Below are 25,288 nucleotides of genomic sequence, written 5' to 3'. Positions count from 1 at the left end.
AATCTGAAGTATCTTTGAGTCGATGATCACTGGTCAGCCAACTCTCAATACTTCTCCTCACACCTTACCCAAGCTGAGTGTCCCACTATTTTGTTTACATTTCTAATATGTGCTAAAATTCTCTAGCTCAAATAGTAGAAAGTAAACAGTTTGCAGCATATTTAATTAAAACACTTTTTTTAAAAAGAAAAAAAGTTTCTTTTCTTTTCTGTAAAGTGTATGGTGTGAACAATTCTGAGGAGGCATGATTTTAAAAAAAATCAGACTTACACAGATACCCTGAGTAAAACGTTGAGCTTAAGCAACTTGTAAATTCAAAAACTGCTATCAAAGTTTGAACAGCTTATACAGATATTTTTATTTGAACTGAATGGATCAGTTTTTAATTTGTTTTTCTTCTTTGGATCTGCATATCACTGGCAAACTTAGAGTTTATCGCTCATTCCGAAGTTCCCTTGAGAGATGATGAGTCTCTCATGGGTATTTGGGTATCTGCCTAACAACAACATAAAACAGCACTGCGTATACTGTAAAACTAATATGAAGAGAAAGAGCTGCAAAAACTCAGCAGATCTGGCAGTTTCTGTGGTGAGAAAAACAGACACCTTAAAGTTGAAGCAGTAATTTACCTACCCTTCATTCTATCTTGTCTGCTGAATTCGCTGCTCACAATATGGTCTCCCTTACATTGGGGAGACAAAACAGAGACATGGTGACCGCTTTGCTGAACATCTCTGCTCTACCTGTAAAAGATGACCCTGAGCTTCCACTTGCCTGTCTTTTTAGCACACCATCATGTTTCAATGACAACATTCTGTCTCAGGTCTGTTGCAGTGCTTCAGTGAAGCTCAAAGCAAGTTGAAGGAAGAAAATCTCAGTAATACAGCACATAAACAAACCCTTTGGTCCATGCTGAGCAAAATTCCACACTAAACTGGTGCCACCTGCCTGCTCCTGGCCCATATACTTCCAACCTTTCTCATTCATGTACTTACTTAAGTGTCTTTAAAACGTTATAACTGCACCCGCATCCACCACTTCCTGAGGAACTTCATTCTATATGCGAACCATCCTCATCTTTTTAAAATCTCTCTCCTCTCACTTTTAAAATATGCCCCTTAGTCTTTAAATACCCCATCCTAGGGAAAAGGCACCTATTATTAACCCTATCTATACCCCTCATGACCTCTAAGGTCACCTCTCAACCTCCTATGTTCCAGTGAAAAAAACTTAGCCTTTCTTTATAACTCAAACCCTGATCCTGACAACATTCTGGTAAATCTCTTCTGAACCCCCTCTAGCTTAACATTATCCTTCCCATAATAGGACACAATATTTCAGAAGAGACCTTACAAATGTCCTGTACAATCTCAACATGATTTCCTGACTCCTATACTCAAAGGAATGAGCCATGAAGGTAAGCGTGCTAAATGTCTTTTAACCATCCTATCTATATGTAAGACAAACTTCAAAAGAATTATGTACCTGAACCCCTAGGTCCCTCTGTTCGACAACACTACCCAAGGCCTTTCAATTTATTGTATAAGTCTTGCCCCTGTTTGTTGTATCAAAATGCAATTCCTCAGATTTATCCAGATTAAACGCCATCTGCCATTTTTCAGCCCATTGAACCATTTGATCAAGATCCTTTTGGGCGGCACGGTGGCACAGTGGTTAGCACTGCTGCCTCACAGCGCCAGAGACCCGGGTTCAATTCCTGACTCAGGCGACTGACTGTGTGGAGTTTGCACATTCTCCCCGTGTATGCGTGGGTTTCCTCCGGGTGCTCCGGTTTCCTCCCACAGTCCAAAGATGTGCACGTCAGGTGAATTGGCCATGCTAAATTGCCCGTAGTGTTAGGTAAAGGGGTAAATGTACAGGAATGGGTGGGTTACACTTGGGTGGGTCGGTGTGGACTTGTTGGGCCGAAGGGCCTGTTTCCACACTGTAAGTAATCTAATCTAATCTAATCCTTTTGTAATCTTAGAAAACATTTTTCCACTGTCTATGCCACCAATTTTGGGGTCCTCTGCAAACTTACTAACCATGCCTTCTATATTGTCATTTACATTTACATAATGACAGAAAAAAGGACCTAGAACCAATCCCTATGGAAAACCGCTGGTCATAGGCCTCCAGACCGAAAAGCTGTATATCCGTATGGCTCTATTCCCTACACCTATGAGCCTTTCCTTTCACCCGAACAGGAATATACTGTCTCTGGACTCTTGTTACTTAATTTCTGAAGGCTTCCCCTTTTCCAGCCGTCCCTTTACCTGTGAACATCTGCCCCCAATCAGCTTTTGAAAGGTCTTGCCTAATACTGTCAAAATTAGCCTTCCTCCAATTTAGAACTTCAACTTTTTTAAATCCATTCTATCCTTTTCCATCATTATTTTAAAACTAATAGAATTATGGTCACTGTCCCCAAAGTGCTCCCCCACTGACACTTCAGTCACATGCCCTGCCTTATTTCCCAAGTGTTGGTCGTTTTGCACCTTCGCTAGTAGGTTCATCCACATTCTGAATCAGAAATTTTCTTGTACACACTTACACACTTAACAAATGCCTCTCCATCTAAACCCTTAACATTATGGCAGTCCCAGTCTATGGATGGAAAGTTAAAATCCCCTACCATAACCACCCTCTGATTCTTACAGATAACGGAGATCTCCGTACAAGTTTGTTTCTCAATTTCGTGCTGACTACTGGCAGGGGTGGGGGGTGGTCTATAATACAACCCTACTAAGATGATTACCCTTTTCTTGTTTCTCAGTTGCACCCAAATTACTTCCCTGGATGTATTCTCAGGAATACCCTCACAAGTACAGCAGTCATGCTATCAGTTTTCAAAAACAACACTCCCCCTCCTATCTTTTGCCACCACCGACACCCTCCCCCCAGTCCTGTGCATCCCTGAGCCCATCCCCATACTTGTTATGATATCCGAGTCTCATGTTCCTAACCATGCCGAGTTCATTTGACTTCCCTGTTAGGCCTCTTGCAATGAAATAAATGAAGTTTATCAGTCCTACCTTGTTCTCTGCTTTGTTCCTGCCTGCCCTGACTGTTTGACATGCTCCTTTTCCCAACTGTACCAGGCTCAGATTGCTCTCTTTCCTCACTATCTCCCTGGGTCCCACTCCCTCACCTTACTAAGGGTTTGGAGGGATATGAGCCGGGTGCTGGCAGGTGGGACTAGATTGGGTTGGGATATCTGGTCGGCATGGACGGGTTGGACCAAAGGGTCTGGTTCCATGCTGTACATCTCTATGACACTATGACTCAATAAATCCTCCTGAGCAGCTCCAGCAAATCTCCCTGCCAGAATATTAGTCCCTTTCCAATTCAGGTGCAATGCCTCCTTCTTGTACAGGTCACTTGTACCCCAGAACAGATTCCAATGATCCAAAAATATGAACCCTTCTCCCCTGTACCAGCTCTTCAGCCAAACATTCATCTGCTCCAATCCTCCTATTCCTACCCTCACTAGCACGTAGCACCGGAAGTAATCCAGATATTACCTTGGAGAGCCTCCTTTTTAAATTCCTGCCTAACTTTCTATATTCTCCCTTCAGAATCTCATCCTTTTCCCTTCCTATGTCATTAGTTCCAATGTGTACAATGACCTACTGCTGGTTCCTTTCCCCTTTGACAACATTTTGCACCCTAAGATATCCTTGATCCTGGCACCAGGGAGGCAAAACGAAATGCTGATTTTTTCACTGCTTGCTGCGGAAATGTATGTCTGTGCCTCTGACTGGAGAGTCGCCTATCACAATTGACTGCTTGGAACCTGACGTACCCCTCATTACATTACAGCCAGTCTCGATACCAGAAACTTGGCTGCTTGTGCTATGTTCCCCTGGGAGTCCATCATCCCCTACCTTTTCCAAAACAGCCTACTTGTTTGAAATGGAGATAGCCACAGAAGACTCCTGCACTACCTGCCCACCCCTCCTACCTATCCTGGGGTTAACCCATTTTCCTGACTGTATCTGCAGCTTTTCTCCCTGCCTATAACTGCTATTCATCCTACCCCACAGCTCCTGTAAATTCCTTACTGCTTCTAACTACCAATCCAATGGATCCATGCAAACTGATAGGATTTGCAGCCAAAGTCACTTCCTGCAGACATAATCATCTGCAGTAACATGGAAACTCTCCCTAAACTCCCATGTCTAACAGGAAGAGCATATCACTCTACTAAAGGTAAGCTTTGCTCCTTCACAATCTACAGACCCAGAAAATAGCACCACCTTTTTGCTCTTAAAAGAAAGTGCTCTATGCTAACTTAGTACTTATGGTTTTATACTTTTAAGATTTCAGACAGACAGATCTCAATAAAACATAATCAAGAAAAAAATCCCACTCCACTCACAACTGTAGACATACAGCTAGGTTACACATTAAAAACTATGCACTTATCTGTTCCTGTGCTGTGAGCTCACCTACACTGGTTCCTCCAATGTCACTTTCAAATTACAATTTCAATTTACAAAAAATTACTACAAATGAGGGGCATAGTATATGAAGAAACATACTTTTCTAATAGTTGTCCAGTCTTCAAGTATATCAAGATCTTGTAACATGTAAACTACATAAGGACGTTTGCTGGTTAAGGAAATTCCCAGAAACTGAAAATTAATTTCGTTTCTCTACAATTTAAAAATATGATATACATACTTAAAACAGTAATAGAATGCTTAAAATAAGACATGTTTTATCTTTTCATTTTCAAGTTATCATGGAGAAAGATCATATTTTAAAAACATTAATAAAAACTATTTCTATACCAGAAATTAGTCTTAAATTATACATTAAAATATTAAATATTTTAGGTATTAATTTCAATAAAAGCTCTGCAAGATTATTAGATTTCCAATAGGGATAATAGGCAATGGGAGATGTTTGTGCCTGGTTACTAGTGGACTTTGTTGAAGCATTTGCTTTGTTCTAAAGATGTAGTTTTAAAAAAAGGATATCAGAGACAACCACTGGTTTTTTCTTTTTGTCTGGACTAAATGGATCTTTCCTCTTATTTTTTCTGGATTGTAGTTCATCATTCCAAAGTTCTACAAGATAGATTATAAATTATTAATCTAGATATTTAAGCGGTGTTTTTAAACATGAAAATATTCAGTCATTTTTGTATCAACCACAAGTAGTTTCATAGTAAGTTTATACACATTTGTTGGTTGACAATGAAGCAAAAACATAGTTCTATAACTGATGCAACAATTGTTCTGGATGTAGGTTTGCTCACTGAGCTGGAAGGTTCATGTCCAGATGTTTCGTCACCATACTAGGAACATCTTTAGTGAGTCTCCAGATGAAGCATCGCTAATGATTCCTGCTTTCTATTTATATGTCTGGGTTTCTTTGGGTTGGTGATGTCATGTCCTGTTCTTTTTCTGAGGAGGTGGTAAATCAGGTCCAAGTCAATGTGTTTATTGATAAAGTTCCGATTGGTCATGTCGTCATGACCCTCCCTCACTAATATCCTTACATACAGATGTGGAAGGACACCACTTTGACTGGTACAACACATCCATCCAAGGACAAGTCAAACAGAGACACGCACAAGAATTCCTAGAAGCATGGCATTCCAATTGGAATTCGATTAACAAACACATGGGGTTAGACACCATCTACTACCCCCTGAGAAAGAGGACAGGAAATGACATCACCGACCCAAAGAAACCCAAACATATAAATAGAAAGCAGGAATCATCAGCAATGCTTCGTCTGGAGACTCACTGAAGATATTACTAGTTTGGTGATGAAACCTCTGAACATGAACCTTCCAACTCAGCGAGCAAATCTACAACCAGAATCTCAATCCGAGCGACAAATCTTCTCAAAACTCGGAGATTTCTTGTGTTTATTTTAAAGAATGTTAGAGTTGTTATTGTCCTTAAGCATTGTAAAGTGTTAATCTGCAGAACACTATATACTCTTCATGTGAACTGAGTAGCTTGCATACCTGAAGTGATGTCAATGCTGTGCCGGTCTTCTTCAAGGCGCCGAATTCTCTCCTCCAGTTCACTTTGTACAGTATCATAGAGAAGGAGCTTTTCACTCTAGTAGCAGCAGAATATAGGTTAACTATTCTGAATTATTTTATATATATAACCACTTTTTAAAATTTCATTATTCGTGGAATGCTTTCACCGCTGGCAAGGCTGGCATTTACTGGCATCTATAGCTGTGATTGAGATGGTGATAATGCTTCTTTGTCATAACATCCAATGCCACAGTTCACAATGTTTCATAAAGTTGCTAGTTACAGGATCTTGATCCTGCAATAACAGAGTAATATACGCGAAGATGGTGTATGGCTTAGTGGTCACCGTGTTCTCATGCATTTGCTTCTCTCACCTTCTAAACAGCGGAAATCAAGCAGCTTTGTAGGTGCAATCAAAGAGTAAGTAATCTAATCTAATCTAAAAAAAAGTCTTGGCACGAAGGTGCAGTGCATCTTTTAGGTGGTACACAATGCAACCATGGTATCACAACAGTGAAGGGGTTGGGTTTAAACCAATGGATGTACTGCCTGTCAAATGGACTACTTTGTTTTAGACAGTGTGAAGTCATTTAAGCGATTTTAGAGCTGCAAGTATCCAAGCAAGAGAAAAGCATTGTATCATATTCCTAAAGTGCATTTTAGATGGTAGACAGTCACTCATGGCATAATAATTATTCCTCTGGTCTGCTTTAATAGCCACAGCATGTTTGGGACTACAATTTAATTTCTGGGAAATGCCCATCTTTAGATGAGAGGGTATTCTATGATGGCAATGACATTGACTATAAGGGAAGGTGGTTAACCTCTCCAGTTGCAATAATTTTCTGACACTTGTGTAGCCTGAATGATACTTGCCACTTACATCCCAATCTTGGAGGCTGTCTAGGTTTTGCTGCCTGGGGTTTAGACTGCTTCATTATCTTACTAAACACTCTTCAATTAGTGAAAAGCTTCAATTCTGAAGTTATAAACATAGGATGATGATCGATGAAGCAACTGCTTGTAGTTGGGCCTTGAAGTACTTAGAATTTCAGTATTCTAGGCCAGGATGATTGCTCTTCAACAACCATAACCATTCAGATATAACTCCAGAGTTTTTCCATTGAATTCTACTTATTTCATTCTTATTAGGTGAGTGCATTCAGTCAAATGTTGCCTTGATGTAAAGAGCAGTTACTCTCACCTCATCTCTCCAAATCTATTAATTCATGTTAGGACTAAAGCTGTATAGGACTAAAGCTGTATAGGACATGTGCTGCCAGGTTTTTTTCCCCAGAAGCAAAAAGGAAGATGGGTGAGCAAGTGCCACTTGATAGCACTGTTCTATCACTTTGCTCAGGGAATAGACTCAATGGTGCCTATTCTCACAATTATCCACCTTTTTCAGAAAAAAGCCATTCTAGTAGTTCTACTTAAATAGTTTATCTAAAGATTAAGAGTTAGTTCTGGAGACAGTCTGCCATAATAGCTTGGAGACTGTAGAGCTTGTAGACTTTACTGTGTGCACTGCATTTAGTCATTTCTTGATGTCACATAGGGGGAAGGAAATTAGCTGAAGACTGGCACCTGTGATGGTGGTTGTATCAGAAGACTGAAAGATTACAATAGACAATAGACAATAGATGCAGGAGTAGGCCATTCTGCCCTTCGAGCCTGCACCGCCATTCAATATGATCATGGCTGATCATTCCTAATCAGTATCCTGTTCCAGCCTTATCTCCATAACCCTTGACTCCACTATCTTTAAGAGCTCTATCCAATTCTTTCTTAAATGAATCCAGAGACTGGGCCTCCACTGCCCTCTGGGGCAGAGCATTCCACACAGCCACCACTCTCTGGGTGAAGTAGTTTCTCCTCATCTCTGTCCTAAATGGTCTACCCCCTATTTTTAAGTTGTGTCCTCTGGTTCGGCATTCCCCCATCAACGGAAATATGTTCCCTCCTGCCAGAGTGTCCAGTCCTTTCATAATCCTATACGTTTCAATCAGATCCCCTCTCAGTCTTCTAAACTCAAGGGTATACAAGCCCAGTTGCTTCAGTCTTTCCGTGTAAGGCAATCCTGCCATTCCAGGAATTGACCTCGTGAACCTACGCTGCACTCCCTCAATAGCCAGAATGTCTTTCCTCAAATTTGGAGACCAGAACTGTACACAGTACTCCAGGTGTGGTCTCACCAGGGCCCTGTACAGCTGCAGAAGCACCTCTTTGCTTCTATACTCAATCCCTCTTGTTATGAAGGCCAGCATGCTATTAGCCTTCTTCACGACCTGCTGTACCTGCATGCTTGCCTTCATTGACTGGTGGACAAGAACACCCAGATCTCTCTGAACAGCCCCTTTACCTAATTTGATACCATTGAGGTAGTAATCTGCCTTCCTGTTCTTGCCACCAAAGTGGATAACCAGACATTTATCCACATTAAACTGCATCTGCCATGCATCTGCCCACTCACCTAACTTGTCCAGATCACCCTGTAATCCCCTAACATCCTCATCACATTTCACCCTACCACCTAGCTTTGTGTCATCAGCAAATTTGCTAATGTTATTGCTGATACCATCTTCTATATCATTTACATATATTGTAAAAAGCTGCAGTCCCAGCACGGATCCCTGCGGTACCCCACTGGTCACTGCCTGCCATTCCGAAATGGAGCCGTTAATCACTACCCTTTGTTTCCTATTAGCCAACCAATTCTCTATCCAATCTAGTACTTTGCCCCCAATCCCGTGCACCCTAATTTTACTCACTAACCTCTTGTGTGGGACTATTACCTAGTTAATACTACTGACTTAAGATGGTTACAAACATTTCAACCTTGGCTTTTGCACTCTCATACTGAGCTCCAGCATAACTGAGGGACACCTCCTCCAGTTTGCTACTGAACTGTCCATTATGATTGGATATTGAACGTGGCAGGACTGCAGAGTTTTGATCTGACTGGTTGCATGGGATGGCCAAGGTCTAACCATATCATGTCACTTCCATGACGTAGCATATATTTAATCCACTGCGTGCTTCACCAGGTCAGCCTTCCATGCCTGGAGCTGATCCCACCACGTGCCTCTACATTCAGTGAACCCAAGGAAGACAGAGGAATATGCCAAGTTACGGAAGTTGCAGATTGTGGGTGGTATGTAATCCATCTGTCGCTGCTGGACCACAGAATCTCACAGATTCCTAGTTTTGAGCTGCTGGACATTTCTTTACCTATCCCATTCAGCACAATGGTGGGTACACAACACCATGAGAGGCATTCTTAGTGTGAAGCCATATAAAGTGAAAAATAAGAGGATAGTGCACCCAAGCTTCAAATTAGGATATGAAAAAAAGCACTCCCAGCATAAATCAATCACAAAACTCCTCAGAAATATCAATGGGAAGTGCTATCACACAGATTAATAAAAACTAACAATCAGACTTAGAGGATCATAGCCATCAGGTATTGTTCCATATTCCTGCTCCACTGACAGATTCATACACACTTTGGAAACAGCTTAACACAGTCAGGGAAAAAAGCTCACCATGAAGACCGAATCCAATCAGATCTGATGTGGGGTTCGAAGAATTCAGTTGATCACCAATACTCTGCACCTAATGAAATAGTACTCTCCTGGTTAAGCACCACTTGGAGGCAGATAGCATGGACACAGAATATACCTGGAAGCTTCAAATGTCAATTTGTTTAAAAAGGCCACTTAATTGAAGGATATTTTTGCAGATGGAAAGAGAACCAATGTGAGAGAATATTGTCTTCACCCTAATCCTTACCAAGCTATCTGTTGCAGTTACAATAGTAGGAGTGACCATTGTAAAGTTAACACTGCTCACCTCCCAGTGTTGGAATGCTGCCTGGACTTCACACTCATATTGATTCTTTACAGTCTTCAAACAGAGTTCTCTATAGATACCTGTAACCAGAAAATCACCCATTTAAATAGAGAATAAATGGGTTGATTTTTATTCATATGTTTTGACTGCTAAATTAACATATATTCAGATCACTAATGGATCAAGTGGAGCTGCCTTTTCATAATTACCTTGACAGCTACGTTGCTGCTGTTAAATGTTGCATCAAGTTGGGTTTAGAAAACAATATAATAAGCATAGATCTCTTCAGACTTGTAAAAATTGTACATGAAAATATGCGTTTGTAACGGAAATTTTAAAATTGAATTTTTACCTGCAACCTTTGTTCGAATTTGCATATTCTCTTGTAGAGTTGCTAATGGTTCCAAATATTCAGGAGCCTTTCCTGCTATAACTTCCTCAAGTTTTGCTTCCACTTGACTTAACCTTTCCCTATATAACCTGAAAATATAAAGACTATTTGGTTAAGTTATTCACCTTGAAATTTGTTCAGCCAAATCAAATATAGTTCAAAACTGGCATATCTTACATCCAATTTAGATTAGATTCCCTACAGTGTGGAAACAGGCCCTTCGGCCCAACAATTGCACACAGACCCTCCGAAGAGTAACCCACCAAGACCCATTTTCCTCTGACTAATGCACTCAACATTATGGGCAATTTTGCACTGTCTTTTCACCTAACCTACACATCTTTGGAGTGTGGGAGGAAATCAGAGCACCTGCAAAAAACCTACGCAGACACGGGGAGAATGTGCAATCTCCACACAGACAGTTGCCCAAGGCTGGAATCGAACCTGGGTCCCTGGAGCTGTGAGGCAGTATTGCTAACCAATGAGCCACCGATTATTAAACAATTTACATAGAGTATAATTAAATGAATACTGTCAAAGGTAGTTATACCTTTTATTATACTTTATATGTGCATAAGATTTATGTTTGCAGCTAGATGTTTTACACACAATTTGAAATTTCATTAACAGACTCAAATTAAAGACCCAGCCATTGTTTAATTATCTGCAGGACACAAAACTGCATTAGCTGGGGGTATGATAGATGCATTCAAAAATAATGAGTGGGTGGGACCAAGAAGACAGGGAGAAACTGAAGGTGAATGGTAAAAGACCCAAATGCAACATGAGAAAAAAGTTCTTCATTTTAGTAAAATGTACCAAGTACTTCAAATAAAGAAGCACTGCTTGAGAATGTGATAATGGCAGATTCAACAATGGCTACCAAAATATTGGATTACTATATTAGAGAAACATTTTGCAAAATAAAAGGAAGAGGATTAGGATATTCCAAGTTGATCTTGTACAGAGTTAGCACGGACAAAATGGACCCAATGGTTTCCCTTTGCATTGCAACTATTCTGTGGGATGTGTCTTTTACTTCTCTTCAGATACAGAATATTGAACATAAAGAACACGTAATGATTGCATTATTACTGACTATTTTTCTAAATTAACCAAACACACAATTTGCCAGAAAAACCCAATCAGTAATTATGGTAATGTATGCAGTTGTCACTTATCATATGACCCTCCTTGGTATTAAGATGGCAGCAGGTAAAAAGACATCACAAATAATTAGACACGTCAACAAAAAAAAAGTAGGAATTAAAACACATGATCCAAACATATCTTCAGTAATCAAGTAAAAGCAAAACACTGCAAATGCTGGAAACCTGAAATAAAAACAGAAATACTGGAGAAACTCAGCAAGTCTGGTAGCATCTGTGCAGGAGCAGAATTAATGCTTCAAGTCTGATAAGGACTCTTCTTCAGAACTGTTCAAAAGAATTTTTCCAGCATTTTCAGCTTTTCTTTAGGAATGACAATTTAAAAAAAAAATTGATCTGCCAATCTAACTCACTGATAGGGCCTGGAGCACCTACCGTATAGATCAGATATTCTTCTTGTTCTAAAGAATTATGTAAAACCCTACAGCTTAGATGGCCTAATTAGACAAGAGATAAACTTGGAGTATTTTGGTTCTGATGGAGGGTCATGGGACTCCAACGGTCAACTTTGCTTTTCTCTTCAAAAATGCTGTCAGATCTACTGATTTTCTCCAACATTCTGTTTTGTTTCAGATCTCCATATTTCTGGTTCACGTAATGTAATACTTTGGTAGAAATCTGCACAATTTCCACGCATGTAAACTTCTGAAGTATCTCAATAAAAATTTGGCTTCTAAATCTAACTCAATGAGGAGGTGGTAAATGAGATAGGTCCCTGAGGACAGTGCATACTTCAGTCAAACAAAATGAAATGCTACTTCTCATATGTATAAAAAAAAGTCATTAAATTTCATCCTCCAATTACATTATCACTATTATCCTCCCAATATAGCATTTTGCAATTCCATAAATTAGTCCAATCTCCTGGATTCACCTGCCCTTCCACACAATTTATTAAAACTCTCCTGCTGTAGGCACTCTCATGTAGGGGTATGTTTCTACCAGTAGCAATAGTTTTATGGTATTTCTTCTAATGCTGCCACTTGAATGTTTAACATTCTGCATTACAATCTGAGCAGCGAGCACCAGAAAGCTGTTTAATCCTGTTTTCATCTGACTCAAAGACATATACCCATTGAAAAGATCACTGGAGATAATGGATGATGGGAAATGCCAGACTACATGTTAAGAAATATTCTCCAATTCTTTCCTAAATCTGATTTTCACAGCTTTAAGCTATGCTTTACCATTGTGCTCATCAAGCACTGCAACAAGTGCCACTTGCACTGTTTAAGTTGTATTTGATATAAAGGTAAAACTACACATTTTTACTAACTGACTGGTGAAGTCAAGTGTTATGTGTTTCCCTGGAAATTGGATATATTCTACACTTTTAAGAACTTAAGTTTTTCAAGGGGCCGGAGTAATCTTCTAAATTACTGTTTTATTTGGATTGATACGGATCTAAAACACAAAGTGGCAAGTTATCAAGGAATAATTGTACGGCTGTGGGTTTCGACAAAATGCTGTCAAAACTAAATATTGTACCAGAATTCAATCTAAGTTACACCAGAATAAGAAAACCCTGCACTTTTGGCGAGATCAATTCATAACAAATGTTTCTGTTTCAAAGGATAAGTTGGAATTAGAGTTAGAGTCATAGAGATGTACAGCACGGAAATAGACCCTTCGGTCCAAAGCTTCCATGCCGACCAGATATCCCAAGCCGATCTAGTCCCACCTACCTGCACCCGGTCCATATCCTTCCAAACCCTTCCTATTCATATACCCATCCAGATGCCTCTTAAATGTTGCAATTGTACCAGCCTCCACCACTTTCTCTAGTAGCTCATTCCATACACATACCACCCTCTGCGTGAAAAAGTTGCCCCTAAGGTCTCTTTTATATCTTTCCCCTCTCACCCTAAACCTTTGCCCGCTAGTTCTGGACACATCCACCCCGGTGAAAAGACTTTGCCTATTTATCCAATCCACGCCTCTCATAATTTTGTAACCCTCTCTAAGGTCACCCCTCAGCCTCCGACGCTCCAGGGAATTCAGCCCCAGCCTGTTCAGTCTCTCCCTGTTGCTCAGATCCTCCAACCCTCGCAACATCCTTGTAAATCTTTTCTGAACCCTTTCAAGTTTCACAACATCCTTCCAAATAGGAAGGAGTCCAAAACTGCACACAATATTCCAACAGTGGTCTAACCAATATCCTGTACAGCTGCAACATGACCTCCCAACTCCTGTACGCAATACTCTGACCAATAAAAGAAAGCATACCAAACACCTTCCTCACTATCCTATCTACCTGCGACTCCACTTTCAAGGAGCTATGAACCTGCACTCCAAGGTCTCTTTGTTCAGCAACACTCCCTAGGACCTTACCATTAAGTATATAAGTCCTGCTAAGATTTGCTTTCCTAAAATGCAGCACCTCACATTTATCGGAATTAAACAATTAAACTCATCGGCCATTTCTCAGCCCATTGGCCCATCTGATCAAGATCCTGTTGTAATCTGAGATAATCTTCTCCGCCGTCCACTACACCTCCAATTTTGGTGTCATCTGTAAACTTACTAACTATACCTCTTATGCTCACATTCAAATCATTTAAATAAATGATGAAAACTAGTGGACCCGGCACTGATCTTTGAGCCACTTCACTAATCACAGGCCTCCAGTCTGAAAAACAACCCTCCACCACCACCTTTGAGCCAGTTGTGTATCTAAATGGCTAGTTCGCCCTGTGTTCCGTGAGATCTAACCTTGCTCACCAGTCTCCCATATGGAACCCTGTCGAACGCCTTACTGAAGTCCATATAGGTCACATCTACTGCTCTGCCCTCATCAATCTTCTTTGTTACTTCTTCAAAAAACTCAGTCAAGTTTGTGAGACATGATTTCCCACACACAAAGCCATGTTGACTATCCCTAATCAGTCCTTGCCTTTCCTGTCCCTCAGGACATGTACATCCTGTCCCTCAGGATTCCCTCCAACAACTTGCCCACCACTGAGGTCAGGCTCACCGGTCTATAGTTCCCTGGCTTGTCTTTACCGTCCTTCTTAAACAGTGGCACCACGTTTGCCAACCTCCAGTCTTCCGGCACCTTATCTGTGACTATCGATGATACAAATATCTCAGCAAGAGGCCCAGCAATCACTTCTCTAGCTTCCCACAGAGTTCTCAGGTACACCCGGTCAGGTCCTGGGGATTTATCCACCTTTAACCGTTTCAAGACATCCAGCACTTCCTCCTCTGTAATCTGGACATTTTGCAAGATGTCACCATCTGTTTCTTCTATATCCTATTCCACAGTAAATACAGATGCAAAATATTCATTTAGTATCTCCCCCATTTTCTGTGCTCCACACAAAGGCCGCCTTGCTGATCTTTGAGGGGCCCTATTCTCTCCCTAGTTACCCTTTTGTCCTTAATATCTTTGTAAAAACCCTTTGGATTCTCCTTAATTCTATTTGCCAACGCTATCTAATGTCCCCTTTTTGTCTTCCTGATTTCCCTCTTAAGTATACTCCTACTGCCTTTATACTCTTCTAAGGATTCACTCGATCTATCCTGACATATGCTTCCTTCTTTTTCTTAACAAAACCCTCAATTTCTTTAGTCACCCAGCAATCCCTATAGCTACCAGTCTTTCCTTTCACCCTGACAGGAATATACTTTCTCTGGATTCTTGTTATCTCATTTCTGAAGGCTTCCCATTTTCTAGCCGTCCCTTTACCTGCGAACATCTGCCTCCAATCAGCTTTCGAAAGTTCTTGCCTAATACCGTCAATATCAGAAGTACAATGTACCTTATACTATAATACTATAATATTCCTGGAATATGCCAGGTGCTGAAATGGCATGTGTTTTCACGTTACATTGGGTGCCTTAATTCCGTGTATGACTGGATACAGTGAGTGACAATTACCTGCAAAACACCAGATCCTGTCATTCTGTTATATCCCAGCCAATATCCAATGCTGCTATACTCTAATATTCCAGGATACACTGATACATGTTGTACTGGAATTCCCAGGAACAACTGCCTTGATTATGGTTTCCTATAAATGGTGCGAGCCCCTTTCTATATATTGTTCCTTTTTCTAACCTCAGCTGTTCTGGTGAAAATGCGCAGCATTCATCCTCCCTCCTCTGATCCTAGTCTGAGTGTGGTTCCTCTCTGACAATGAGAATCAGTCTTATCATAAATCACTACCAGCCCGCTGTATTCCACCTGACAGGAATACTTGGCCTGATCCTTCGGATCAAACAGTACCCATTTCCGGATCTGGTAGATCCCGTTGTGATTGGGTAAGATCCCAGTGGACAAGGTCTCATCAATCAACACTCTGTCCCTCTGCAGAGTCACCTCGATGGCTTGTGGGTAAAACCCAATGACAAGACAGGACAGCCAGTTGGAATCACTCAGATGGGTAAAGGACACAATGGGGGCAACCACTCTCAGTTCTTTACTTGACGATCTGAAAATGTAGGAAGAATGTGGGCACGATGGCTCAGTGGTCGGCATGGTGGTTCAGTGGTTCACGCTGCTGCCTCACAGCACCAGAGACCTGAGTTTGATTGTGCATACTCCACACAGACATTCTCCCAGTGTCTTGCATGGGTTTCCTCCCGGTACTCCGGTTTCCTCCCACAGTCCAAAGATGTGCAGGTCAGGTGAATTGGACAGGCTAAGCTGCCCATCGTGTTTAGGGATTTATGGGTTAGGTATATCAATCAGAGCGAATTGGTCTGGGTGGGTTACTCTTCGGAGGTCGGTTTGGACTTGTTGGGCCGAAGGGCCTGTTTCCACACTGTAGGGATTCTAATTCTAATTCTTAAAAATAACTCAAAGTAAGACTAGAGATTCATTGATAGAGATGGCCAGATAGGGATAAGGATCTGTCATGAATTTCATGTCAGAAGCCTGAAAAAGCATGAAAACTTTTGCACAACCTGCTAAGAAACACGTGAAGCAAGCGAGGAAGCCAAGGAGAACTTTGGAAGCAAAGGGTAACTGCCAAATTCCCAAACTGGTGGTTCTCTAATGTTTGAGGATTGGGAGATTTAAAAGCAACTGTAACAGTGGCAGAATGTAACTATGAGAAAGCATTAAGAACTTGCCATGCACTAAAAGAAAACCTGCAAGAACCAGAGAAAGTTTCTCATGCAAAAATATCCTTGTTTGACTGGAAGCCAATATAGCTGAACAAGTACAGTGGCAATAAGTGAATGGGATCTGATGCAAATACAAGATTTTGAATAACCACATCCTCACTCACAGTAGATTGTAGAGGTCATATAATCAGAACAAGGACGTCTACAAACACAAGCATGAATGAGGATCCCAGAAGCAGGTAAGAAGATAATGAGAGAAATGTTACACCACAGTGAAAGGCCATTCAGGCCATTATGTCTGTGCTGGCTGAATAGACTAGTTGGTCATTTTAATACAGCACTTGGTCTGCAGCATTCCAAGTTACCACATCTTGGATGCTGATCCAGAAAAATCTTTCCGAAGTTGAGATTTCTGCCCCAACGACCAAACTGGACAGCAAATTCCAGACACGCTCTAGACGAAAAAGTTTCTCTTGTGTCTAGCGATCATCTTTAATCTGTATCTCCTCGCAGTTATTTTCTGCTAGAAGCACCAACTTTAAATACTGTCCACTCTATTCAACCCCTTCAGTCTCCTCCTTCTAAAGAAAAAATAGCTAGCCTATTCAATCTTTCCTCATGCCTGCATGTTTCAAATATGCTTATTTTATTTAATCATTCACACTCCTTCTCTTCAACTAAAATATCTACATCATCCTTCTCCACTGTGAAGACAGAATCAAAATACTCATTAAGAATCCTGTCCCACATCCTCTGCACCCATCTAAGAATTACCATGCATGTACCTAATAGACCCAACCTTTACCTTTATCAGTACAATAAAAAGAGGAATGACAAAATACTTTTGGATTTTACTGAATTTTCCTCAGCCAATGTTTCTTTGCATACCCTCCATTTACCTAATTGCTTTTTTTAAACTTCATGTTTACTTTGCTTTCTACACTCCTCTCAGCTTTATAAAATCTGTGATGCAATGGATATGAAGTGCAAATCGAGATCACATAAGGCACCAAAATTGAGAACAAATCAGGTTTAGTCTGAGGCAGTAGGCAAAGAGAAGACTGCAGTCAATAGCTAGAGAAAGAATTCGAGCAGATGTGGTCATGTTATCCACCATAGAGGACTACACAGGATAGACCTTCGTTTGCTCAGTTAGGTACAATAATTCCACACTTAGCCTTAAGTAAAATTGCACTTACAGAAATGCAATGTAAAGATAATCAGGTTTTCCCATGACAAGAAAATGAAACAGTAGTACTAAGATTTCGCAAGGCCTTTCCCAGAAAGGAAACATTATGCCCTGTAAATTTAAATATCATACATACCAAGTTGCAATCTTAAAAACGTAGAAACGTATTCACTCTTTCTACATCCCTCATGCTCGGCACTTGGCTGCTTCACTGCGCCTGGGACCTGGGTTCGATTCCAGTCTCGGGTGACCCTATGGAGTTTGCACATCCTCTCTGTGTCAGCGTGGGTTAGTGCCAGGTGCTCAAGTTTCCTCCCATAGTCCAAAGATGTGCAGGTTAGGTGGATTGGCCATGCTAAATTATCCCATAACATCCAAGGATGTGCAAACTAAGTGGTTTAGCCATGGTAAATATTGGGTAACGGAGATAGGGTGGGTGTGAGTGGGACGCTCTTTAGTGGGTTGGTGCAGACTTGATGGACCAAATGGTCTCTTCCCATACTGTAGGGATTTTATGATGCTATGAAAAACAAATGTAGGCCCACTAGTGGATATTGTGTGAAAACTGTTTACAACAGCAAACAAACAACTGCTCAATTTAAGAATATTGCTGTTGCTTGGAATGTGGAAGAGTTGCCTTTCCTTGCACCAAATGGAGCAAATTGAGTCACACAATGCTACACAGGCCTGGGCACCAAATGACATAAAGCAGAAGTACCAGTGTTATTCTGGCATCATTACATCAAGAACTTTACAGCAAAGTAAAACTGAGTGATACAACTTAAAACAGGGTCTAAAGTCCCAAACTTGGCATCGTGGAGTATACTAAATATATCCACTACTACAACTCATCACCATCATAACTTCTGTATGTTAAATTGTGGTAAAATGTCTGATAATAGTTATTTTATCTGCGTAGCAGTTAAAAAGGTTGAAGACATAGTAACAGATGCGCATTTAGATACTTCCATGTTACAATAGTTCAAAATTTATTTTCAGCAATTTAATATCACAGCTGACTTTCAACTGTGACAATGAAGCAGACTTCAACTAAGCATGTTGGCAAGTTACTAACTTATTTACTTTCCTGTCAAATTTTGATATGAAACATTCATAAAATATTTAACCTAGCAACACACGTTAAGTGCAATCTCTTTGAAGTTCTTCGGTTAGAAAGGCCTGAAGCATTAACTCAATCTCCCAAGACGGTCCTGTAACATGTTATGTATTTTCAGCATTTTCTGTTTTTATTTCAGATTTCCAACATGCACATGCAGTATCCTACTTTTGACACTCACATTATATGACACTGACACGGGGTTTCTAATGGTTGAGATTTCACACCCTTCAGTAGCAACTTGAATACATATCGTATCCCACAGAGGGGACAGATTTTGCTCACATATGCACCCTTTATAACAAGGTACCATTCTTATTGATTATTTTGGGGAATGCAAGTTAATGGTAAAACAACAAGTAGAAGGGGGTGATTTTCATGGCTTCTTTCTTTAAAAGAATAGGATTGAAAAGATTTACAAGGAGGTCAGAGGGTTTGATCTACAGGGTGAAGCTAAATAGGCTGGGGCTATTTTCCCAGGAACACTAGAGGCTGAGGGGCGACCTTTTAGAGATTTATAAGGCATGAGGGGCATGAATAGGGTGAATAGCCAGGACAGGGGAGTCCAAAACTAGAGGGCATAGGTTTAAGGTGAAAGTGGAAAGATATTAAAGGGACCTGAGGGACAAATTTTTCATGCAGAGGATGGTGCATGTATGCAATGAGCTGCCACAGGAGTGGAGGAGGCTGGCACAATTACAACATTTAAATAGGTACATGATGAAAGAATTTAGAGGGATATGGGCCAAATGCTAGCAACTGAGACGATGTCAGTTTGGGATATTTGGTCTGCATGGACGAGTTGGACTGAAGGGTTTGTTTCCATGCTGTACAACTCTTATGGCTACAAAAGTACATCCAAAGAATCTAAACGTTCAAAACAACTTTGAGTTGTCCAACAGTATAGCGCGAAATCAAAATCGATCTGAAGTTTGCAATGCTGTAAATAAGGTATCACCAAATAGAAAACTATACTAAGACTTACTGTTCTTTTAGATCTGTAAACTGTTTCTCCAAATTGGACATCTCATCTAAACACTCTGTTCTCCTCCTTTCACAGTCTTCATCATCCATTTCTGCAAGACATCATTATGATTTTCTCAGTAACAGACAGGAGGAAGATTGGCTAGTCAACAGGTTAACTACTAACTTTTGGTTTCTTGTACCATCTCGGGATGTGGGGAGAGAGGCAAGTTGTCCAGGCCGGGGTTGGGGGGGGGGGGGGGGGGGGGGCGAGGTGGAGTGGGGAGAGAGGGGTGTTGTCCAGGCCAGGGGACTGGGGAGAGAGGGGAGTTATAGCTTCATAGAGATATACAGCATAGAAACAGACCCTTCAGTCCAACCTGTCCATGCCGACCAGATATCCCAATGTAGTCCCACCTGCCAGCGTCCAGCCCATATCCCTCCAAACCCTTCCAATTCCATCCAAAACCCTCTTAAATGTTTCAATTGTACCAGCCTCCACCACTTCCTCTGGCAGTTCATTCCATACACATACCACCCTCTGCATGAAAAGGTTGCCCCTTAGGTCTGTTTTATATCTTTCCCCTCTCACCCTAAACCTATGCCCTCTAGTTCTGGACTCCCCAATCCCAGGGAAAAGACTTTGTCTATTTATCCTATCCATGCCCCTCATGATTTTGTAAACCTCTATAAGGTCACCCCTCAGCCTCCGATGCTCCAGAGAAAACAGCCCCAGCCTGTTCAGCCTCTCCCTATAGCTCAAATCCTCCAACCCTGGCAACATCCTTGTAAGTCTTTTCTGAAACCTTTTGAGTTTCACAACATCTTTCCAATAAGAAGGAAACCAGAATTGTACACAATATTCCAACAGTGGCCTAACCAATGTCCTATATAGCCGCAACATGACCTCCCAACTCCTGTACTCAATACTGTGACCAATAAAGGAAAGCATACCAAACGCCTTCTTCACTATCCTATCTATCTGCGACTCCACTTTCAAGGAGCTATGAACCTCCACTCCAAGGTCTCCTTGTTCAGCATCACTCCCTAGGATCTTACCATTAAGTGCATACGTCCTGCGAAGACTTGCTTTCCCAAAATGCAGCACCTCACATTTATCCGAATTAAACTCCATCTGCCACTTCTCAGCCCATTGGCCCATCTGGTCAAGATCCTGTTGTAATCTGAGGTAAGCTTCTTCGCTACACCTCCAATTTTGATGTCATCTGCAAACTTACTAACTGTACCTCTTATGCTTGCATCCAAATCATTTATGTAAATGACAAAAAGTAGAGGACCCAGCACCGATCCTTGTGGCACTCCACTGGTCACAGGCCTCCAGTCTGAAAAACAACCCTCCATACCACCCTCTGACTTCTACCTTTGAGCCAGTTCTGTATCCAAATGGCTAGTTCTCCCTGTATTCTACCCTCATCAATCTTCTTTGTTACTCAAAAGACTCAATCAAGTTTGTGAGACATGATTTTCCACGCACAAAACCATGTTGACCACCCCCAATCAGTCCTTGCCTTTCCAAATACATGTTCATCATGTCCCTCAGGATTCCCTCCAACAACTTGCCCACCACTGAGGTCAGGCTCACTGGTCTATAGTTCCCTGGCTTGTCCTTACCACCCTTCTTAAACAGTGACACTGCGTCAGCCAACCTCCAGTCTTCTGGCACCACACCTGTGACTATCGATGATACAAATATCTCTGCAAGAGCCCCAGGAATCACTTCTCTAGCTTCCCACAGAGTTCTAGGGTACACCAGATCTGGTCCAAGGATTTAATCACCTTTATGCGTTTCAAGACATCCAGCATTTCCTCCTTTGTAATATGGACATTTTGCAAGGTGTCACCATCTTTTTCCCTACATTCTATATCTTCCATATCCTTTTCCACAGTAAATACTGATGCAAAATACTCATTTAGCATCTACCCCATTTTCTGCGGCACCACACAAAGGCCGCCTTATTCTCTGCCTAGTTACCCTTTTGTCCTTAATGCATTTGTAAAAACCCTTTGGATTCTCCTTATTTCTACTTGTCAGAGCTATCTCATCTTCCCTTTTTGTCCTTCTGATTTCCCTCAAGTATACCCCTACTGCCTTTATATTCTAAGGATTCACTTGATCTATCCTGTCTATACCTTACATATGTTTCCTTCTTTTTCTTAACCTCAATTTCTTTAGTCATCCAACATTCCCTCTACCCACTAGCCTTTCCTTTCACCCGAACAGGAATATACTTTCTATGGATTCTCGTTATCTCATTTCTGAAGGCTTCCCACTTTCTAGCCGCTCCTTTACCTGTGAACATCTGCCCCCAATCAACTTTTGAAAGTTCTTGCCTAATACTGTTAAAATTAGCCTTTCTCCAATTTAGAACTTCAACTTTTTAAATTTGTTCTATCCTTTTCCATCACTATTTTAAAACTAATAGAATTATGGTCACTGGTTCCAAAATGCTCTCCCACTGACACCTCAGTCACCTGCCCTGCCTTATCTCCCAAGTGTAGGTCAAGTTTTGCAACTTCTCTAGCAGCTACAACCACATACTGAATCAGAAAATTGTCTTGTACACATTTATCAAATTCCTCTCCATCTAATCCCTTAACACTATGGCAATCCTAGTCTATGTTTGGAAAGTTAAAATCCCCAACCATAACTACCCTATTATTCTTACAGATAGCTGAGATCTCTTAACAACTTTGTTTCTCAATTTCCCTCTGACTATTAGGGGGTCAGTAATACAATCCCAATAAGGTGATCATCCCCTTCTTAATTCTCAGTTCCACCTAAATAACTTCCCTGGATGTATTTCCGGGAATATCCTCCCACAGTACAGCTGTAATGCTATCCCTTGTCAAAAACGCCACGGAGGGGTGGGAGGAGAGTTGTCCAGGCTGGGGGGGTGGGGAGAGGGGAGTTGTCCAGGCTGGGGGGCGGGGGCATCGTCCAGGCTCGAGAGGGAGGGGGCATCGACCAGGCCCGGGGGGGGAGGGAAGTGTGGGGGTCCAGCCCGGGGGGCAGGGTCGCAGGCAAGGGAAGAGATACGAGGCGGGCGATCAAGTTAGGGAAGGGGGAAAGGGTAAATTATTCGTGTTTATTTATTAATAAACGTGACACAATGTTTAAGCGAGCATTAACTCGAAATCGGCCAACCACAACAAATGGGCTGCAATGCATATGAGCAGGATGTTCGAGGCCTGCCAGCTCGACATAACGAGGGAATTCCGGCCTTTACCCACCTGAGCTGTCCCCATCTTCCGAGACCGAGGAACTCTCCGTGTCCTCATCATCTGAACTGCTGCCTTCGTTCTCGGGGAAGTCAACATCCATGTCTTCGTGATTATTCTCTTTCTTATCCCTAGAATGGACCGGCATATTGACCGTGCTTTTTTTTTTTGAAAACAAAAGTTCAAATCTCAAACGCCGGTTTTACATGAATTGCACTGAACGGTTTACTTCACCCCAACATCACATTTCAACCTGGATAGGGAGTACGGGAAGGGGACGAGTAGTTGCCTGAGCTGACTGGCAGCTTCATTGGCCATTCGCAAGCCCGGACTAGGAACGCTTTGTGCCGTAACCAGCAGGAGCGCCAATCAGCGAGGCAGAGGGCTGGGGCTGAAGGGGGATCGAATGGAAGCGCGCAAATCCATCCCTGCCGGCAGTCGGACATGTCTGTGTATCCCTGGGAGTTGTAGTGCAAGGACTCCTGATTGGCCGCTCACTATTCAACACCTAAAACTACCATTCCCGGCAGCCATTGTTCCTGCGGGCAAACAGACGTGACTAAACATCGTCGAACTGTCAGGAGACAAGTGTTTGGATGACGGAACGTTTTCAGATCAAATAGTTCGTGCTTTGTCAGTAGCGGTTTGACATGGAATGCACTTCGATTGCAAGGCCGCTGCATGAGCGCTAACGTGAAGCGTTTGTCATTTGAGTTGTGTTGCAGGCGCTCTGGTTTTGATTGAGCGTGCCGATTGTTTGTCCTGCTGAGAGCCGCCATGTTGGCGACTGACGGTTGATCTCAGGGCTGTGTTCACCCAGTTGCTGCGTTCATGGGGTCGGCATCTTGGGCAAGTTTGGTTGTTATTAGGCCGCGACCCATTTAACAAAAAAAAAGGAATACGCGTTGCGAAGGTGGGGAGGGAGCGGTGTCTGGTGCTTAACCCAAGGAGCGGAATGTTCTCTAAAAAGCCTCACGGAGATGTAAGAAAATCCACACAGAAAGTCCTGGATCCGAAGAAGGATGTTCTGACCAGATTGAAGCACCTGAGGGTTGTCATAGGTCAGTTTCACGGTGATGCTCATTGCAGCAACTCTTAAAGACAATTTCTAGTCACCCTATCCACAGGCGAAGTATTGGCAGGGTACACTTATATAGGGGTTAATCCAGTTTTTGTTTACTGATTGTTGTTAAGTCTGTTTCTAAGTTGAAATGGTTAATATTGTCTGAATTGCTGTGGCTGGTGTGTGGTTACGTGGGTCGCAGACACATCGCAAGTTTTCATCCTTTTTGATATTCATGGATTTTTAAATCTTCCCGTTAGAGAATTTGATTTTTTTTTTCCTTTGACAGAGTGCCGAAGGGTATTATGTTCATCATTGGAGAGTTTGATTTCGGTTATTGTGCCCCAATCAGTAATGTCAGTCATGTAAATATCCTATTCTATTTCATAGGCGTCTGGAAATAAACACGCCCCGCACCATTATTGAAATTAAATTGTTGTTCGCAAAACGGATTATCAACTCGTAAACAGGAAACAATTGGGCTTGTGCTGTCTTCAATCAGGCTGTCTAAGATTCGCGTGGTTTTCTTTATGCAACGTTAAAAGCTTAGCCAGAAAAATGTAACGGAAATCCAGCCCATCATAGATTTCTAAGTATTGCTTACTATTTTTATTTTATATTCTATTAAACTATTGTATTTTGCTTTCAAAATAGATTAAATATATTAAATTGTGATAAAATTGATCAACTGAAAATACATGATATGAAGAACCAGGATGCTCATGATTAGTTCAGAGTCCCGACAGTGCAGAAAGAGGCCATTCGGCCCACTGACGCTGCATCTATCCTCCAAAGAGCATCCCACCCACACCTAACACCCACCCTGCCATGGCTCATTCATCTAGCTTGCACGTTCCTGTACACTACAGGGCAATTTAGCATAGCCAAGCCACCTAACCTGCACATCTTTGGACTATGGGAGGAAACCAATGCACCTGGTGGAAACCCACAAAGAAACGGAGAACAAGCTCCACAAAGGTAGTCATAAAGATGTGCAGCATGAAAACACTCTTCAGACCAACTCATCCATGCTGACCAGATATCCTAAATTAATTTAGTCCCATTTGCTAGCATTTGGCCTTTATCCCTCTTAAACCCTTCCTATTCAAAGACCCAACCCGATGCCTTTTAAATGTTGTAATTGTACCAGCTACCATCACTTCCTCTGGCAGTTCATTCCATCCACAGACCACCCTCTGCATGAAAAGTTGCCCATAGGTCCCTTTT

General features: G+C 41.7%; 2 protein-coding genes across 13 annotated transcripts in view; one reads left to right on the top strand and one right to left on the bottom strand.

Annotated features, from left to right (window-relative positions):
• Positions 1–23,305, bottom strand: part of brms1la (BRMS1 like transcriptional repressor a) — a 32,976-nt gene extending 9,671 nt beyond the window's left edge. Inside the window, exons 1-7 of the mRNA XM_072568901.1 lie at positions 23,011–23,305; positions 19,781–19,871; positions 10,212–10,339; positions 9,860–9,939; positions 5,987–6,083; positions 4,986–5,075; positions 4,545–4,609 (exon numbers count right to left, since the gene is read on the bottom strand). Coding sequence (XP_072425002.1) covers positions 4,545–4,609; positions 4,986–5,075; positions 5,987–6,083; positions 9,860–9,939; positions 10,212–10,339; positions 19,781–19,871; positions 23,011–23,146 — 687 coding nt within the window. The 5' untranslated portion in view covers positions 23,147–23,305. The remainder of the gene's footprint in view (positions 1–4,544; positions 4,610–4,985; positions 5,076–5,986; positions 6,084–9,859; positions 9,940–10,211; positions 10,340–19,780; positions 19,872–23,010) is intronic.
• Positions 23,306–23,538: 233 nt separating this feature from the next.
• ralgapa1 (Ral GTPase activating protein catalytic subunit alpha 1) overlaps positions 23,539–25,288 on the top strand; it is a 312,978-nt gene continuing 311,228 nt past the window's right edge. For 7 of the 12 annotated variants that reach the window (XM_072568890.1, XM_072568889.1, XM_072568888.1 and 4 more), the window contains exon 1: positions 23,543–24,059. In XM_072568890.1, the coding sequence (XP_072424991.1) occupies positions 23,954–24,059 (106 nt within the window). In that variant the 5' untranslated portion in view covers positions 23,543–23,953. Of the gene's footprint in view, positions 24,060–25,288 lie in introns of all 12 variants that reach the window. The other 5 variants (XM_072568885.1, XM_072568887.1, XM_072568892.1 and 2 more) reach the window with 5 other exon arrangements.

The sequence above is a fragment of the Chiloscyllium punctatum genome, chromosome 4 (assembly GCF_047496795.1).
Source record: "Chiloscyllium punctatum isolate Juve2018m chromosome 4, sChiPun1.3, whole genome shotgun sequence".
NCBI lineage: Eukaryota > Metazoa > Chordata > Chondrichthyes > Orectolobiformes > Hemiscylliidae > Chiloscyllium > Chiloscyllium punctatum.
This window is presented reverse-complemented; position numbering and strand designations above follow the sequence as displayed.